The sequence below is a fragment of the Leptodactylus fuscus genome, chromosome 11, assembly GCF_031893055.1.
Source record: "Leptodactylus fuscus isolate aLepFus1 chromosome 11, aLepFus1.hap2, whole genome shotgun sequence".
Classification (NCBI taxonomy): Eukaryota; Metazoa; Chordata; class Amphibia; order Anura; family Leptodactylidae; genus Leptodactylus; species Leptodactylus fuscus.
The window spans coordinates 22,894,058-22,913,920 of record NC_134275.1 but is presented as its reverse complement, the minus strand read 5'-3'; the positions used below and the strand labels follow the sequence as shown (position 1 = coordinate 22,913,920).

The 19,863-nt window shown below is 41.4% G+C and overlaps 1 protein-coding gene across 2 annotated transcripts; it reads right to left on the bottom strand.

The window, feature by feature from the left end:
- Positions 1-1,405: 1,405 nt before the first annotated feature.
- Positions 1,406-16,597, bottom strand: LOC142184502 (uncharacterized). Of its 2 annotated transcripts, none has more exons than XM_075259394.1 (6): positions 16,407-16,597; positions 10,530-10,996; positions 9,035-9,358; positions 5,591-5,854; positions 4,701-4,783; positions 1,406-2,952 (listed from the first exon to the last, which is right to left on the bottom strand). In XM_075259394.1, the coding sequence occupies exons 2-6, from the start codon at positions 10,543-10,545 to the stop codon at positions 2,896-2,898; spliced, it is 744 nt and encodes a 247-aa protein (XP_075115495.1). In that variant the 5' UTR covers positions 10,546-10,996; positions 16,407-16,597; the 3' UTR covers positions 1,406-2,895. The 2 variants fall into 2 exon arrangements, with proteins under 2 accessions (XP_075115495.1, XP_075115497.1); XM_075259396.1 differs by having other exon boundaries at positions 16,440-16,597.
- Between the last annotated feature and the right edge of the window lie 3,266 nt (positions 16,598-19,863).

Genomic DNA, 19,863 nt, shown 5'->3' with positions numbered 1-19,863 from the left:
CTCAGGCCAAGATGTCCTGAACTGTCAGAGCATGGGAATCAGCCCTGATTTTGCATGCAATTGGCTTCTGTTTTATTGTCACACAGTAGCGTTCTATAGATATCCCGGGTTTTTATTATTTTTTATTTTTCTTGTTCACTAACCTCCACCACCTCACTGGTTGGTGTCCGGGTAAGAGCTGCAACTGTTTATTTTCAGCCCCCTTCTAGGGTTTTCTATATACGGGCGCCAGGTAACTTTTTTTCTTCTTGTGTTTGCTCAAGTAGCATTTAGAAAGGCTATTGTAGGCATATCTTTTATTTGCAGATTGCTGCAGCCTTTTGCCCGAAAAATCCCAATTATTGTTATGCAAATTATCCTTTTTGGAACATCGGGGACATTTCCTCTGTGGTCCCAGCACAGTCGTGTCATGAGCCAGGACTACCATCGCCACCCCTTCTTGATAGAAATTCACTCCTTTCTGCTCTTCTGAGCTTCCTCCTCCCTACGGCACAAACGAAATCTCGCGCAGCCGAGCGTACAGTGCCTGCGCAAGGCCTCCCTTAACACTTTCTTAAACAAGCCATTATAGTCACCTTTTCTTCTACTTCTCTTGTTGGTTTGATAATAAAAAAGATAATTTTTAAGAAAAATAACCTTTATTTACTTTTTTCGTATCTTTTTTTTGTGCATAAACCATTATTTACAGAAAGTTTTATATTTTTACATACAGTTTAAAATAAATTTCCTCAGAGTTGTCTTGACATTTCTGAGCATAGAAAAAAACAGATGGTAAACAATAACTGTCCATTACTGTCCGTTATATGTCTGTTACTAGAGATGAGCGAACAGTAAAATATTTGATATTCGATATTCGTTTTGAATAGCCCCTCAATATTCGAATCCCATTATAATCTATGAGGAAAAAAAGCTTTGTATCAGGGGAAACCACTATTCGACTCAAGAGGGTCACCAAGTCCACTATGACACCTCAGGAAATGATGACAACACCTCTGCAAAGCAACTGGGTCAGCAGGGGAAGCATGCCTGGGGGCACTGTATTACGCCACTAATAATGTGGGAGCTGACTTTTTCTCATAGGAATGCATTGACCATCGTTGATTGGCCGAATGCCATACAGTGTACAGCATTTGGCCAATCAACGCTGGTTCTGCCGGAGGAGGCGGAGTCTAAGATCGGTCCACAGTAGTCTCTATTGTGGTCCGATCTCAGATGTAGCAGAGTTCAGCACACAGCTCTGCTACATCTCAGGTATAGCAGAGTTCAGCACACAGCTCAACTCTGCTATACCTGAGATGTAGCAGAGCTGTGCACTGAACTCTGCTACATCTGAGATGTAGCAGAGCCGTGTGCTGAACTCTGTTACATCTGAGATCGGACCACAATGGAGACTGCTGTGGACCGATCTTAGACTCCGCCTCCTCACAGACGAGCCTCCAGCAGAACCAGCGTTGATTGGCCAATACTGTACACTGTATGGCATTCGGCCAATCAACGCTGGTCAATGCATTCCTATGAGAAAAGGGATCGCGACTAGCATATAATGGGCTGCCACGAGATGTGCTTGCAGGTGAAGTTTGAAAGTGATGAGACCTTGCTAGCCAGAGCTAAATGTGAGAGTAAGTTCAATGCAAACACATCGTGGCAGCGCACCATATGCTAGTCGGTATCGCTGGCAGCTTGCGGTATGCGGGAGCTGACTTTTTCCCATAGGAATGCATTGACCGTACTCTTGCATGTATCTCGGGCTGGCAAGGAAGGTATATAGAGCACCAAAGAGCTGTTTGAGTAAGATTCCTACCTAAATAAAGCTAATTCCTAGCTAACCCTGTCTAGTTCACAGTCTCATATGAACCGAATCTGAAAACCACTATTCGCATAAAGTGGAGGTCACCTGATTTAGCCAGCCAATTACTTTTTCCGATTTTTTTTCGATGCCTATGTTTTCCTACTTCCTATCCCACCTCCCCTGCTAAGTTATTGGTGCAAAAAAAGCACAGGGAAGGTGGGAGGGGATAAGAATTTTTAGTGTGTTTGCTGCGTGGTATTCGATTGGAATTGAATACCTCGAACAGCCTGATATTCAATCGGATAGCTATTCGATCGAACGCTGTTCGCTCATCTCTATCTGTTACCATTGATATTAATGCTAAAAAAAAAAAAAAAAAAAAAAAAAAAACAATGTTTGACATCCATCATAAAACCGCTATTTTTCAAGGGCACAAAAATCTTGATTTTTGAGTCTGCAAAAATAACAGACATGTGATGGATTTGGAGTAAAGTGACATTCACGGACACTACAGACTATAATGTAATGTCATATTTATATATTAATTACCCCCACATATACATATAAAGTATCATCTTACCATCCTATTCTACAATATACTTGGCTATGCAAGCATGAATGAAGCAAAACTAGACTATTTCTAGCAAGTAGCAACTTATCTTCTAAAGTGATTGGGTCACATATGTGTTCGATATTCCATTCAGGAAGTTTGCTTAGGAACCCCCCGAACGTAATACTGAACGCATTGACAAGCGGTGAGCACTGAAAGCACACGGACCCCATAGACTATCATGGGGTCTGTGTGTTTTCCATGCAATGTCCGCACGAGTCATGCAGAGAGGAAAGTAGCTCATTAAGTCATTTTTTCTCCGCATGTTCCGTGAGGACACTGCACGGAAAACACACAGACCCCATTATAGTCTTTCAGTATTCCGTTCGGGGGGTCCCCAAGCGGACTCCCTAAATGGAATAATGAACACAGATGTGAACCAGGCCTAAGTATCTGAAATATCTGATTTTCATAGTATATAATATCTGAATAATATGCAGTAAGCCTTCACTGTCATTCTTGTATACACAAATACACTGTAGAACCACCATTAGAATCACCATTGACTCTCTGGCTCTCTGATCAGACTTTCGTTCTTCATTGCAGTCTTTTGCTGGAAGAAAAGAATTATTGTTATTAAGTACAGTAAAGTATATCAGATTTTGCAAATATTTTCTACCATTTTTTCCTTAACAAAAAAAATAAAATTGAAAGCCGATAGAAAGGAGTTTTCAATCATGTCTGATGAAAAACAGAAATGTCTCTATTTGTATCAGTTATTCTGTCACTTCCAGTTATTCTGATTCTCTTATGGATTGAAACAATTGAACGTTATAGTGTAGAACAAAACCTAAAATAAAAATAGCAAAATAAAAAAAAAAACTGAGAAGATAGAATGGGTAAAAAAGAAATCCAGCAGATCTTATGCAGAGCTATAAGCTTCCCATGAAAACAAACAACCCGATTCTTATTCTATGGTCATCTGTTTCTCCCTTTGCAGATGACAGTGTGAAATGTCAGTGTTTTGTCCAGGTTTTTCTTGGATGGCATACTAACCCATTCATTTCTGTGAGCCGTGCACATGACAGTGAATGACATGGTCCGATTTGTGGGCTGACACAGTCTGGTCGGCAAAATATGGAACAGATCTTATTCCTGTTCGATTTTGTGGCTGTGCTTCCACGGCTCCTAGTCATTGAAAGAATTGGGACACGGAAGCAAGGCCAATATCCGCCTCAAAATTCTGACCAAAATGACGGCTCCCGGTCAGTCCTTTTTTCTGGGAGCCGTTTGTTCCGCCTTCGGAAAAAGAAGCGAGAAGCTCAGTCTTTCAGGCGGATTCACCTTGTGACTTCCACCTGAAGACACTCCCTCCCGATTAGGCTCATTCATTTGGCCTAATCCGAACTGCACCGACATCCAGTCGCAGCTACCTGTATTTTGGTCCCCAACCTAAGGCGGAGGATCCTGTGTGAACAACTTTCTCTTACACCTAGGCCTCCCATTGCAGAAAAGCTGCTTTATTTGTTGTAGATTTTTCTGTGTTTTTTTCAAGCCAAAGCCAAGTATGACTTCAGTACGAATGGGGAATGTATAGGAAGCTCTTATAATTATCCCTTCTGCTAAATTCTCTCCAGACTTTGGCTCCACAAAACACAGCAAAATCTACAACAAAAAACGCAGCTTTTCTGCAACGTGCAGTTTTTCTGGCCCATAATATAGTTTTCATACTGATGGCCTACCCACATGAAAAGTCATTAGTATGTGTTCTGAAGGGGTCCGACATCAGAATCAGCTGTTCCGGCAGTCTCCAGACATTGGCAGCTGCTGCAGTGGGCAGGGTGCAGATGCAGTCTGCTGCTATTTAAGTAATAGGAACAGAGATATACCCCGTTTTCATTCATAAGTTAATGAGCTTAGACCGTGCACCGGAAGTGTCTGTGATCACAGGCTGCTCTATGTGTATGTATAGCAGGGATGAGTCATTAGCACAGCAGCCTTTGCTATACATACACATAGATCAGACAGTGCACACAGACACTTCTGCTGCACGGTTGAAGCTCATTAGCATATGCATAAAAACAGACTTATTCAAAATCTACTGAGGCAATTTACATACAAAAGGTAGATGTGGAATATCCTTTCTAAAGCCTATGCAAGGATGTACTTATCTAAAAAATGACTTTTCCCAATGACAGAGCCCCTTTAATGACTGGAATACCCCTTGTGGTTATAACCAGCAGAGTTGGCCTACTAAACATGCCAACAAATATCAGGAATATCAAGTAAAAAAAAAACCCCATTTAACTGCAGTTTACATAAAAGATTAAAACTGAGACAGAAAGTATGAAAAGAACTTACCTGATAACCAATCAGAAGAATAACAATGATAAGAGTAAGAGGTGAAAAAAACATTGCGAGATGATTTCTGGTAGGTTTTCCAACTGTGAAGATGAAACATGACATATAAAACACAAACATATTTTTTTACATGAATCTCAGCCTATATTTTAGAAGATTTCTGGGTGGCTTTCAGCATCTGATGGAAGATACCGAGATACAGCAAAGCTCCATCTTTATAGGACATGCAAGGTCAGGTTAACAGATGTGCATTTTGTAGGATTGTAAGGCTGAGTGCACTCGGGGTTTTTAGGTCCGGAAACTGAAGTGGAGGCCGCCTCAGTTTCCAGACCAAAAAACGGGTAGCCACGACTGGATGCCGGTGCAGTGCACTGGCATCCAGTCGCGCACTCCACTCCGGATTGGGCCCAATCAATGGGATTAGTTGGAAGGAGGGAGTGTCTTCAGGCAGACTCGTGAGGGGAATAGGCCTGAAGAATGAACATGTCCGTTCTTTTTTCTGGGAGCCAGAACAAAAGGCTCCCGGTAAAAAAAGACCTAACCAGCTCCCATTAATCTCTATGGGAGCTGTCTTTTTGGTCAGGATTTTGAGGCGAATACGGCCTCAAAACCCTGATCAAAATACCCCGTGTGAACTCAGCCTTAGGCTTTAGCCCCACATAGCAGGTCACATCAAAAAAGTATTGCGGGGAAAAACGTGGCAGCAACACATTGTGGTGTTTCCCGCCCCACTTTTCACAGAAAGTCTACATAGGTTTCCTCTGTAGACCTTCCACATGTTATCATTGACATGCTGTGATTTCCAAAAGTATTGAAATATAAAAATGTACATTTTCAGCCTTAGCAAGTTGTCACCTGCTGTATGTCCTCATTATTTCCCTTCATGTTACCTTGAATCTCCAGGTAATATTCCAGGGTATCCTCACTTATAGGATTTTTTACTTGAACCACAAACTTCCTCTTTCTATCTTCGTCTTTTACACCCCTAATGATCAGAGTCTTGTTGCTGTCCACAAGGCGGTATCTGGAAGGATGTGCGATTTCATCCACCTCCCATATAACAGTGGCCTCCGCTCCAGAGAAGTGCACGTGGAGCGAGGTGTCCGAGCCCACGTGACTGAAGTTACTGGTGATATTCAATATTTTTACAGCATCTATTACATGAGACAAGGAAGGCTTTGTAAGAAAAAGGTTTAGAAATTATATTTCACTGGTAAAAGAGAATGATATATTTGTAGTTGTTACTTTTATATTTCATAAATTGTTAGTTTTGTATTAATATAGCATAGAATAGAATGCTATGTAGTTGTCCATAGTTACAATATGAAACAAGGATGCCTGTTATTACTTCTGTTATTAACACATTTCCCAAATGATGTGCAACTTACTAGTAACTGGATTGTAGTCAGTGGCGTAACTAGGAATGGCGGAGCCCCGTGGTGAACTTTTTACATGCCCCCCCCCCCCGACCGATGCCGAAGACCTCGACCGACCCCCTCCTACGCATTCCTGCGCGTTCTATTATCCCCTATAGTGGCCCCTGCACACAGTATTATGCCCCATAGTGGCCCCTGCACACAGTATTATCCCCCATAATGGCCCCTGCACACAGTATTATCCCCCATAGTGGCCCCTGCACACAGTATTATGTCCCATAGTGGCCCCTGCACACAGTATTATACCCATAGTGGACCCTGCACACAGTATTATCCCCCATAGTGGCCCCTGCACACAGTATTATCCCCCATAGTGGCCCCTGCACACAGTATTATCCCCCATAGTGGCCCCTGCACACAGTATTATCCCCAATAGTGTCCCCTGCACACAGTATTATCCCCCATAGTGGCCCCTGCACACAGTATTATCCCCAATAGTGTCCCCTGCACACAGTATTATCCCCAATAGTGGCCCCTACACACAGTATTATGTCCCATAGTGGCCCCTGCACACAGTATTATCCCCCATAGTGGCCCCTGCACACAGTATTATCCCCAATAGTGTCCCCTGCACACAGTATTATCCCCCATAGTGGCCCCTGCACACAGTATTATCCCCAATAGTGTCCCCTGCACACAGTATTATCCCCAATAGTGGCCCCTACACACAGTATTATGTCCCATAGTGGCCCCTGCACACAGTATTATACCCCATAGTGGCCCCTGCACACAGTAAAAAAAACACTGTTTCTTACCTGTCCCCCGGCTCCTACGCTGTCTTCTCTGCTGCCGTCCTTCTATGACATAGGACGTCACATGACCCGAGTCTCAGGCCGGGTTCATGTGACGTCAGAGACGTCAGAAAGGACGTCAGGAAGGAGGCCTGGCAGGATCGTGGAGAGGTAAGTAACAGTGTTTTTTATGTTTCTTACCTCTCCCGGTCCGCCAATCATTATACTCGGGGGTCCAAAAAACCCCCGAGTATAATGATAGCAGCGGTAGCGGCTGTCGCCAGGCCCCTAATGTCCCGGGCCCTGTGGCAGCTGCCTCTGCTTCTATGGCGGTAGTTACGCCACTGATGGTAGTAACTATGGCAGCACTGAAAAATTTGCCACTGTTGTCAATAAAACTTGTCTGGGATTGACACTCAACTAAGTAATTGGGTCTGACCTGCAATACTAGAACAAAGCCCAAGGACAAAAGTGAAGCTGTCCCTGGGTAAAGAAAAAAAAAAAATAAGATAAATTTCTAACCTCTTTAAATCTATCATATATATATATATATATATATATATATATATATATATATATATATATATATCCTATTAATATTATAAATGTGAAAGTTTGTGAGTTTGTGGGTTTGTGGGTTTGTGTGTTTGGATGTTTGTTCCTCAATCACGGAAAAACCGCTCAACCGATTCAGATGAAATTTTCCACAAACATAGTTAATATACCCGATTAAACAATAGGCTACTTTTCGTCACAATAGCGCACATACGTTTGTGCCAGGACCCCCACAAAACCCAAACTCACACCACCATCTCTGCAATCTCACACACTTTGGACCATAGCAAGCCACAAAATTCCTATTGCCCTCTACAGCCTCGCCCCTGACCCCACACAATCACATATACATATACTTTACCACTTTGCCCCTCACCTTAACGATACTCCAGGAGGCTCTCTTTAACGCTCCGGAGCAGCCATGTTTGCCGACCCCCACCGCTCTGACAATCCGCGACACCCCCCACCCATGTCAATACCCCTAGGCGGTCTAAAAAATGCAAAAAAAAATTTAAAAAAAGTAAAAAAAAATATAAAAAAAAAAATAAAAAGGATTAAAAATTCAAATCACCCCCTTTTCTCTAGAACACATATAAAAGTACTTAAAAACTGTGAAACACATACATATTAGGTATCCCCACGTCCGAAATCGCCCACTCTACAAAGCTGTACAAATATTTTTCCTGTTTGGTAAACGCTGTAGCGGGAAAAATGGTCAAAAGTGCCAAACCGCTGTTTTTTCACTGTTTTCATTCTGATAAAAATTTGAATAAAAAGTGATCAAAGCAATAACATTTCCCAAAAATGGTAGAACTACAAAGTACACCCGGTCACACAAAAAAAGACGCCCTATACATCCCCGTACACGCACGTATATAAAAGTTACGGCTGTCGGAATATGGCGACTTTTCAAAAAAAAAAAATTTAAACACAGTTTTGGATTTTTTTTAAGGGCTCAAAATGTAAATAAAAGCATATAAATTTGGTATCCCCGGAATCGTAAGGAAACACAGAATACAGGGGACATGTCATTTTGGTTGCACAGTGAACGCCGTAAAACCAAAGCCCGTAAGAAAGTCGCAGAAATGCATTTTTTCTTCAAATCCACCCCATTCTGAATTTTTTCCCTGCTTCCCAGTACATTATATAGAATAAATATTGGCGGCATCATGAAGAAAAATTTATCCCAGGAAAAATTAAGACCTCATATGGCTCTGGGAGCGGAGAAATAAAAAAGTTATGGGGTTTAGAAGGAGGGGAGTCAAAAACGAAAATCAAAAAATGCCACCGGCGGGAACTTCAAATACTTCTGTCCCAAAGTCACTATGTAAAGTTTCTCACAACACCATATAGCAGCTCAAATACAAAGTAACTTCAACACAAAAGTCTCACGTATTGTCTGAATTACAGCAAACACAAGATACAAAGTTACATTTCATATCCCATACCTTATACACAGTACGAAAACCTTACCCATGCCTGTATATACCCACTGCTACAATCACCGAAGACGAAGTTGCGGGTACCAGCTAGTATATATATATATATATATATATATATATATATATATATATATATATATATATGATTAGTGCTGAGTTTATTATCTTACCCAATATTTTAATACTTGTAGATTTCATTTTTTTGATGCTGTTACCATAAAACCAGATTTCATAGACACAAGAGTCATTTTTCCGAACATCTGTAAGCTGGAGACAGCCAGTAGAGTGGTTTAAGATTAATCGTTCATTGTCTTTTTTAACCTCAAGTCTTGAATTTGTGCATTCGGCCAGAAAGGAACTCATGTGTCTGCATTTTAGATGTAAAAGTCCATTTGACTGATAACAGATGAAGCCACATATGGATGTATTCGTTCCAGCCTGCAGGTAATGAACTGCTTGGGCTAGTGCAAATATAGTTAAAATGAAGATAAAAACTGCAAAAAAAAAAAGAAAAGAAAATTCAGCGTCATGAAATAGACCTTTCTATATCATTTATATTAATTTTCCAATATCTTTGGTTAAATTCACACAGTACATGGGCAACATAAAACGTATAAGCTATTTACAGTAGTGATTGATATATCAGGCCATAGTGTGTCTGGACTTTATAGGTCACAAATGTCTTTCCAACATCATGAATTTATCATGTCACAGATCCTTATGATCAGTGGCGTAACTAGGAATGGCGGGGCCCCATGGCGAACTTTTGGCATTCCCCCCCGACTGACACTGAAGACCTCGACCGACCCCTTCCTACGCATTCCTGCATGTTCTATTATGCCCCATAGTGGCTCGTTCACACAGTATTATCCCCCATAGTGGCCCCTGCACACAGTATTATCCCCCATAGTGGCCCCTGCACACAGTATTATTCCCCATAGTGGCCCCTGCACACAGTATTATCCCCCATAGTGGCCCCTGCACACAGTATTATCCCCCATAGTGGCCCCTGCACACAGTATTATCCCCCATAGTGGCCCCTGCACACAGTATTATCCCCCATAGTGGCCCCTGCACACAGTATTATCCCCCATAGTGGCCCCTGCACACAGTATTATGTCCCTTAGTGGCCTTTTCAGACCCCAGAGTATAATAATCAGAGACCCGAGGGAATAAAAACATAAAAAAAACTACTGTTTCTTACCTGTCCCCCAGCTCCTACGCTGTCAGCCTCCGCTGCCGTCCTTCTTCAATGACGTCAGACGTCACATGACCTGGAATGCAGGCCAGGTTCATGTGACGTCAGACACATCAGACAACTAGGAAGGAGGCCTGGCCAGGATCGTGGAGAGGTAAGTAAAAGTGTTTTTTATGTTTCTTACCACTCCCGGTACGCCAATCATTATACTCGGGGGTCCGAAAAGACCCCCGAGTATAATGATAGCAGCGGTAGCGGCTGTCACCGGGCCCCTAATGTCCCGGGCCCTGTGGCAGCTGCCTCTGCTGCTATGGCGGTAGTTACGCCACTGCTTATGATGATGTAAGTTTGGGCCATTTGACTAGTGACAGTATAGAATTTGCAGCCATAAAACATAAAACATACAATGGCCTTATGCAGGAGGCTTTATTGTTAACATTGTCGTCATTATATATGGACATGCTCACCTCCCGCGTAGGCCATGAATTGTTCTTTCTGCTTCAATGCTGTTGAATATTTCCGGTAGAGACCATAAGACCAACAGGGAATATAAGAATGACTAGAGAGAAAACAAGTATAAAACTTTCTTATGGTGTTAATGTCTATGCTATGATGATGAAAAAAAAGTTGGTTTCCATATTGGTTCTGCTCTCTATCACCCACAGTAACCTACAGAATAGGAAAACATGATGGCGACTGACAATAAAAACTTCAACAATAAAACAGGCAATAGATATCTTTGTGCTTAATCCTAAAATCATCCCATTTTGAAGGATTGGAGTACACAAGCTGTACGGCTAGGAAATCCACAAACGTTCAATGTCCATCAAAATGACTAGAACCTTCACACAAATTTGTTTGTTCGGTTTCTAGAATTTAGTAGGTTCTCAAGGTGTTAGTTCATATGTTCAGATGGTGAATTTTGATGGAAGACCTAAAAATCAATGAAAATAAAGGTAAATCCAGTGCCAAAAAAGGAGTGCTAAACGTTTACATAAGCCAAGGCCCCACGTTGCGAAAACCCAGTGTTTTGGCCAGAATGCCAATTATACCTACAGAAACGCTGGCATTTTCCATATACGTATAATAGAGGCAGAAGGACGGCAGAAGAAAGCTATGTGGTCTTTCTGTGAAAAACACAGAGTAAAAAAAACACAATTTGTTTCCGCCACAGTCTTTTCCACAGAGTATTTTTGCAGCAATTTTCTGCGTGGAGCCTTAGCCTTAGGCCAGGGCCCAACGGGCCGGAAACGCCATGTTTTACAGCACTTGCAAAGTGGATGGGATTCATGCGAATCCCATGGCCACTTTGCAGATAAAATCGCAGCGGTTTTGAAAATCGCAGCATGTCGATTATACAGTCCTATGAAAAAGTTTGGGCACCCCTATTAATCTTAATCATTTTTAGTTCTAAATATTTTGGTATTTGCAACAGCCATTTCAGTTTGATATATCTAATAACTGATGGACACAGTAATATTTCAGGATTGAAATGAGGTTTATTGTACTAACAGAAAATGTGCAATATGCATTAAACCAAAATTTGACCGGTGCAAAAGTATGGGCACCTCAACAGAAAAGTGACATTAATATTTAGTAGATCCTCCTTTTGCAAAGATAACAGCCTCTAGTCGCTTCCTGTAGCTTTTAATCAGTTCCTGGATCCTGGATAAAGGTATTTTGGACAAACAATTCAAGTTCAGTTAAGTTAGATGGTCGCCGAGCATGGACAGCCCGCTTCAAATCATCCCACAGATGTTCAATGATATTCAGGTCTGGGGACTGGGATGGCCATTCCAGAACATTGTAATTGTTCCTCTGCATGAATGCCTGAGGATTTGGAGCGGTGTTTTGGATCATTGTCTTGCTGAAATATCCATCCCCGGCGTAACTTCAACTTCGTCACTGATTCTTGAACATTATTCTCAAGAATCTGTTGATACTGAGTGGAATCCATGCGACCCTCAACTTTAACAAGATTCCCGATGCCGGCATTGGCCACACAGCCCCAAAGCATGATGGAACCTCCACCAAATTTTACAGTGGGTAGCATGTGTTTTTCTTGGAATGCTGTTTCTTTTTGGACGCCATGTATAACGCCTTTTTTTATAACCAAACAACTCAATTTTTGTTTCCAAAATGAAGCTGCCTTGTCCAAATGTGCTTTTGCATACCTCAGGCAACTCTATTTGTGGCGTACGTGCAGAAACGGCTTCTTTCTCATCACTCTCCCATACAGCTTCTATTTGTGCAAAGTGCGCTGTATAGTTGACGGATGCACAGTGACACCATCTGCAGCAAGATGATGCTGCAGCTCTTTGGAGATGGTCTGTGGATTGTCCTTGACTGTTCTCACCATTCTTCTTCTCTGCCTTTCTGATATTTTTCTTGGCCTGCCACTTCTGGGCTTAACAAGAACTGTCCCTGTGGTCTTCCATTTCCTTACTATGTTCCTCACAGTGGAAACTGACAGGTTAAATCTCTGAGACAACGTTTTGTATCCTTCCCCAGAACAACTATGTTGAACAATCTTTGTTTTCAGATCATTTGAGAGCGGGCTGTCCATGTTCGGCGACCATCAAACTTAACTGAACTTGAATTGTTTTGTAGAAAGAAATGGTCCAAAATACCTTCATCCAGGATCCAGGAACTGATTAAAAGCTACAGGAAGCGACTAGAGGCTGTTATCTTTGCAAAAGGAGGATCTACTAAATATTAATGTCACTTTTCTGTTGAGGTGCCCATATTTTTGCACCGGTCAAATTTTGGTTTAATGCATATTGCGCATTTTCTGTTAGTACAATAAACCTCATTTCAATCCTGAAATATTACTGTGTCCATCAGTTATTAGATATATCAAACTGAAATGGCTGTTGCAAACACCAAAATATTTAGAACTAAAAATTATTAAGATTAATAGGGGTGCCCAAACTTTTTCATAGGACTGTATCTACGGAAACACCGGTGGCTTTCCCATAGATATAATTCCAACAGAAAGTCAGTGGAGGAAAACTCTGTGAACTTTCTGTTCAAAGCGCTGCTCACGCCACGGTTGTTCCAACAGCGTATTAGCGCGGCATTTCCGGCTCTTGGGGCCTTAGCCTTGAGGTGTTTTCTGGCCCCCAGACAAAAAATAGGAAAGGTCAAGGAAGCAGTTAAAATAAAAAAAAATTAAAAAAGCACGCTACCTATTCTAGTCCCCGCTGTCCCAGCCATAGCTTTGGGCGAGCATATGATTGATGGAGTGCCAGTACAGAAGACTGGCACCAGGGATGGGGACCTGCCACATAGTGTAGGACAGGTGAGTGTGCATTATTTTTTATATTTTAACCCCTTTTATGATTTTAATATTTAGTCTGATCCCCACGTAGTGTAAAAACCGCAGTGTTTTAGAGTACCTGCAAAGTGGATGAGATTCTGGCTAGTCCAATCCACATATTACAGAACTTTAAAAATCGTTGCGGTTTTTTTAGTCGCAGCATGTCAATTATACCTACAGAAATGCTGAAAATGCTGGCATAGGGAAAATGCTGGTATACGTAAAATTGAAGCAGCAAGTCCGGAGAGGAAAACTCTGTAGACTTTCTGTGAAAAGTGATATTTTGCGGCCGCAAAATCACGGCCACAAAATAACACGGCGTATTCGATCTTAACTCCCATTGAAATCAATGGGAGCTTTTACGGCGCGCAAACTCTCACATGCTGTATACGTGCCACATCACGCTGCAAAATACATCGTGTGAACTTACCCTACAACTGTTAAGTCATGTGTAATATACACTTTTTTCAAGCGGGTTCTTTTTCAGTTCTTTTTGCATGTCAGCTGTAATATACTTGGGCTTTGGCGCCATCTTCTGGCCGCATGCTACAGCACAGGAGGCGTGTCTGGCTATGGTCCCTTCTTTTAGGTTCTCCTTGTATTATCTGAACACTGTCGTATTCCTTCACCTCGGTAACTGATTTTCCACCACACCCATCTTCTTCACCTTGGTTACCCTCTGCCCCTCTAATGGCCCGTGCACACGATGTAATGCGGCATTCATTCTGACTCATAAACAGGTGTCAGAATCAGCGCTTCAAAACAGAATCCCATTGACTTCAATAGGTTCTGTCTTACGCGCTCTACACATTGAAATCAATGGGAGGCTTTTTAACCCATTGATTTCAATGTGTTACGCGCGTTAAACGGAACCCTTTGAAGTCAATGGGATTCTGTTTTGAAGCGTTGATTCTGACACGAGTTTACGTGTCAGAATCAACACCGCGTTACATTGTGTGCACGGACCCTAAGGGGGCATTCACATGGAGTAAAATGGCACTGATTCTGCCACGATAACTTGTGGAAGAATCAGCGCTGATAAAAAGACTCCCATTGACTTCAATGGGTTCCGTTTAACGCGCTTAACAGATTGAAATCGATAGGTTGAAAACCCTCCTATTGATTTCAATGTGTAGCGCGCATAAGACGGAACCCATTGAAGTCAATGGGAGTCTTTTTATCAGTATTGATTCTGCCACAAGTTATCGTGGCAGAATCAGTGCCACTTTACTTGTGTGATTGCCCCCTAATAGTTAATGTTAGCCTTGCCTGTGTGATTGACAGTCTGTCTTCCTATCAGGTCTGGGGCGAGTTCTTCCTTCCTATTGATTCACCTTGGTGCTTGCTATTTCCCTTTGTGTGTGCTGGCTTTCTTTGTTTTGATATCTCTATACACATTCCTGACCTCTGGCCTTTCTTGTGACTATTCTCAAACTTGGGGGGGGGGCACAGCTTTTTCTATTCTAACTAGCATAAAGTAGGTATGGCCCCTATACAGATTTTGCATCCAGGTCCAAGAGCTTCATGCTACATCTCTGCCTACTGATATGCAATAAAGGTTTTCACCACATCGCGTGTGGATTTTTACCTATAAAAAACTATTACCGTATATACTCGAGTATAAGCCCACCCGAATATAAGCCGAGACCCCTAATTTTACCACAAAAAACTGGGAAAACTTATTGACTCAAGTATAAGCCTAGGGGGGGGGAATGCAGCAGCTACTGGAAAATTTCAAAAATTAAAATGGTCAGAGTTTTGGGGTGCAGTAGTTGCTGGGTGCTGGGGAAGGGAAGGGGGTGTCTTGGTTGTGTCTCTGCCCCTTCCCTGAGCTTGAGGACTGGGTATCTGCAGTGCTCCTATTAACCCCTTCCCGACGGAACAGGAGCACTGCAGATCCCCTATATTCAGTAGCCCGGGCACTATCAGACACAGGGATACCTAATGTGTTTGTGTTTCACAGTCATTTTCTACTTTTGTAAGTACTCTAGGGAAAGGAGGGATTTAGAACTTTTCTTTTTTTTGCACTATTTTATGGGAGATTCTATACTTCAATATTGTGGCTGGTCACAGACACCTCCCCCCCAAAAAAAAATAAATAAATAAATAAATAAAAATTTCTTGCGGACTCGAGTATAAGCCGAGGGGGGCTTTTTTAGCACAAAAACTGGGCTGAAAATTTTGGCTTATACTCGAGTATATATGGTACATTGTAGAGGTGCACACAATAATCTTTTTTCCTAAATGTGTATTGTATTGTTATTAAATAGCAGGATGGGCGGCGGCAGTCTGGGCTTCATAATCAGGACAGGAGATACCAGGGGAAGCATGTTGTAGAATCACATTACATTCTACAGCTCTATTTCCCGTACTAGCTATAGAGGCGCAGATAACAGTGCATGATGCAATGTTATGCTAAACTTCTTCCTGGTTCTCCAAGATATTCAGAACATTCTCCCTGCCGAGTTTGGTTAAAAACTGTCCACAAGTGCAGCTAAATGAATCGCTCCTTTTTTGAAGTCAAAGACTGATCATATCCAATACCAATATGATTTAGATTTATCTTTTGTTCTTTCCCTTCATTTCAATAATTGACAAATATTAAGTATTATCGCTATTATTTTTGCTTTGAAGCACACCTGCTTTCCACACCTACCTAAAACTTTTGCACAATGTTGTATAAGTGCGGTGTATGTAAATAAATTGTTCAGTGGTTTATTGGTTTTACTATACATATATATATATATATATATATATATATATATATATATATATATATATGCTTGCATTTATGTGAATTATCGTCTGTTATACCTACACAAACACTGGCGTTTTCTATATACATATAATAGAATTTTTTTTTTTGCATGATGCAATATCTGATGACCCTATTCACACAGTCATAACCTTTATTTACACCCACAAGTATTACAGACTGATATATAACAACATGAGAAAACCTGTGCCCGTCAGCTATAACTATACAGTATGAGTATCTGTTCTCTGTTCATGTCCAGGCACTCACCATAGACTTTACAGCTACTGGTCACATCATCACCTCCGTATGTGGAGAAGAATGACGAACAGCTGAGTCCCGGGAATCGCCAGGGGAACAACATGTGGTCCAGAAAGATTTAGAAATTCCATGGCTGAAAAACAAGCCATAAAATAAGTGATTAGGTCAAAAATAGAAGGACTAAGTGTAGGTAAGACTGCTATCGAGAGCTCGAAGGAATGAAAGTAACTGTGCAGAATGTGGGCTGGGAAACATATACTGTATATAACCCCTCCTTAAGGAAAATCTGGTTGGTTGCTTAGAGTGTGGTGATATTGTCACACTGTATCTTGTGACCCGACCCTTTATACTTATATGGTCAAGCTGTGAACGTATGCTTGGAGATCTGTAAATGACTGAACTAAAGTAACACAGCCCTGAGCCCAACCCTTTAATGTTTACACTGTGTAACAATCTAACATGTGTACATGTCTATTCAGTACTATTGATATCCTGTTAACCCCTTAGAGACACAGCCCAAAAGTATGTTAAAGACCAGGCCTCTTTTTTCAAATCTGACATGTGTCACTTTAAATGGTAATAACTTTGAGATGCTTTAACTTACACAAGTGATTTTGGGATTGTTTTTTTTTCGTAACACATTATACTTCATGTTAGTGGTAAACACTAATCAATATTTTTGTATTAATTTATAAAGAAAAATAGGAAATTTGATGGAAATTTGGAAAAAATTGCAATTTTCAAAATGTGAAATTCTCTGCTTTTCAGGCAGATAGTTATACCACCATTCTCTGCTTTATATTGGCATCATCTTTTGATTGTCTTTTAATTTATTTTGGATGTCACAAGGCTTACAAGTGTAACAGCGATTTTCCAGATTTACAAGAAAATTCCCCAAACCAATTTTTTAGGACCACTTCAGTTCTGAAAGGAATTGTAAAGGCCTGTATAATAGAAACCCCCATAACTCACCCCATTTTCAAAACTGCACCCCTCAAATAATTAAAAACAGCATTTGGGATGTTTGTTAACCCTTTAAGCTTTTCATAAGAATAAAAATAATATGGAGGTGAAATTTAGACATCTAACTTTTTTCACTAATGTATTAATTTAGCCCTAAAATTATCACATTCACAAAGGGTTAAAGTAGAAAATGCATCTGACAGTTTATCATGCAATTTGTCCTGTGCACAGAAATACCCCACATGTGGGTGTATACTGAGTTTTGAGCACATGGCAGTGCATGGAAGGGAAGGAGTGACACTGGGCTTTTGAACAGCAGATTTTGCCAGAATAGCTTTAATGCGCCATGCCTCATTTGCAGAGCTCTTAACGTACCAAAACAATGGAAACCCCCCCCCCCAAAGTGACCCCATTTTATAAAATATACCCCTCGCAGAATTCATCAAGGGGTATAGTGAGCATTTTGACCCTACGGCTGTTTCACAGATTTTACGAACATTGGAATGTATAAATGAAAAATGACTAAAATGTCACTTTATCCCCAAAGTTTTCATTTTCACAAGGGGTTAAAGTAGAAAAAGCCCCCCACAGTTTGTTAAAAAATTTCTCCTGAACACAGAAATGCCCCATATGTGGTAATAATCTACTGTATGGGAACATGGCGGGGCTCAGAATGGACAGAACGCTATTTGGCTTTTGAAGGGTAGATTTCGCTGGAATATTTTTCAGGGGCCATGTTGCATTTGCACAGCCCCTAATGTACCAATACAGCCGAAACCCCTTAAAAGTGACCCCATTTTGGAAACTACACCCCTCATAGAATTTATCTAGGGGTAGAGTGAGCATTTTGACCTCACAGCTGTTTCACAGATTTTATTAACATTGGGACGTAAAAATGAAAAATTACTTTTTTTTCCAATTAATCGTCCATTGAGCGCCATATTTTAAATGTTTGCATGTAGTTAAAGAATTAAAAGCCCCCCACGGTTTGTTACACAATTTCTCCTGAACACGGCAATACCCCATATGTGGTCATAATCTGCTGCATGGGTACATGGTGGGGCTCAGATGTTGCTGGAATAGTTTTGAGGTGACATGTCGCATTAGCTGAGCCCCTAAAGTATCAATACAATAGAAACCCCTCAAAGGTGTCCCCAGCTACACCCGTCAAGAATCATGGGGTATTATGATTTTGAGACTAAAAATGATTCCCAAAAATAGAAAATTGAAATTTTTAAAGAAATGTGCCATTTCGGTGCCCAATATGTTGCACCCACTTTGTGTTGTCACAGACCTGCACTCCTAAAACTATTAAGGGGCCATCCCAAGGAGCCAAAAATTATATATGTGGGTATAAACTGCTGCTTGGGCACACAGCAGGGCTCAGAAGGGAAGGAGCACTGTGCTTTTTAGCTTTTGGAGTACAGATTTAGAGGGACTTTCTGGGGTCCATGTTTTTTTGCAGAGCCCTGGAGGTGCCAGTAAACTGGAATTCCCCAAGAAGTGACCCCATTTTGTAGGGGCAATTTTAGGGTCTCTGCAAAACTGTCATGGCATCGAAAAACCAAACCGTCTAAGTCTGTGCTCCAAAAACCAAATAACCCTTCTTCCCTTTTGTGTCTGGCTGTGCCCTAATATCAGTTTATACCCACATATGACATTACATCCATTATCCTGGGTACACCAGTGTCATACATGTGCCCTAATATCAGTTTATACCCACATATGACATTACGTGCGTTATCCCGGGTACACCAGTGTCATACATGTGTCATACATGTGGCATTAACTGCAGTTTGAGCGCACAGCAGGGCACAGAAGGGAAGGAGCGCGATGCGGCTTTTGGAGTACAGATTCAGATGTTTGGTATCTGAACGCCATGTCATGTTTGTAGAGCCTTTAAGGTACCAGAAAAGTGGATTCCCCAAAGGAGTGACCCCAGTTTGAAAACTTCACCCCTCAAAGAATTTATCAGGGGGTGTAGTGAGTATTAGTATCCCAGACGGGACTGCACAGCGGATGGCGAAGAGGGAATATGTAAGCTGTGCGAAAAACATTGCAAACACCAAGTTCCCTAACATGTCCCAGGAGCTCCTATGATTGGGGGAGTCACTCTGGAGGTCACTTTGGGGGTCACTTCTGGTATATTTTCCCTCGTAAGCTGTAAATCTGGGGTGTCCCCTGATATTCGCTCACACAGCTTATATATTCCCTTCCTGCCGCAGCCAGTTGTGTTCTAATAATTTGGCGATTTTGGTTTTTTTGTCTTCACATTACTAGATGCTATATTTTCTTTATTTTTCTGGTGACGCGGCCATATAAGGGCTTGTTGTTTGTGGGATGAGATGTATTTTGTAATGACACCATCTTGGGGTATAACTTATTGAATACATTTTATTACCTCTTTTTCGCTGGATTTAAAAAAAAAAAATCAGTTCTGGTATTGTGTTTTACCTTTTACATTTTTCGCCATGCAGCGTACAGTATAAGTAACATGTGGCCT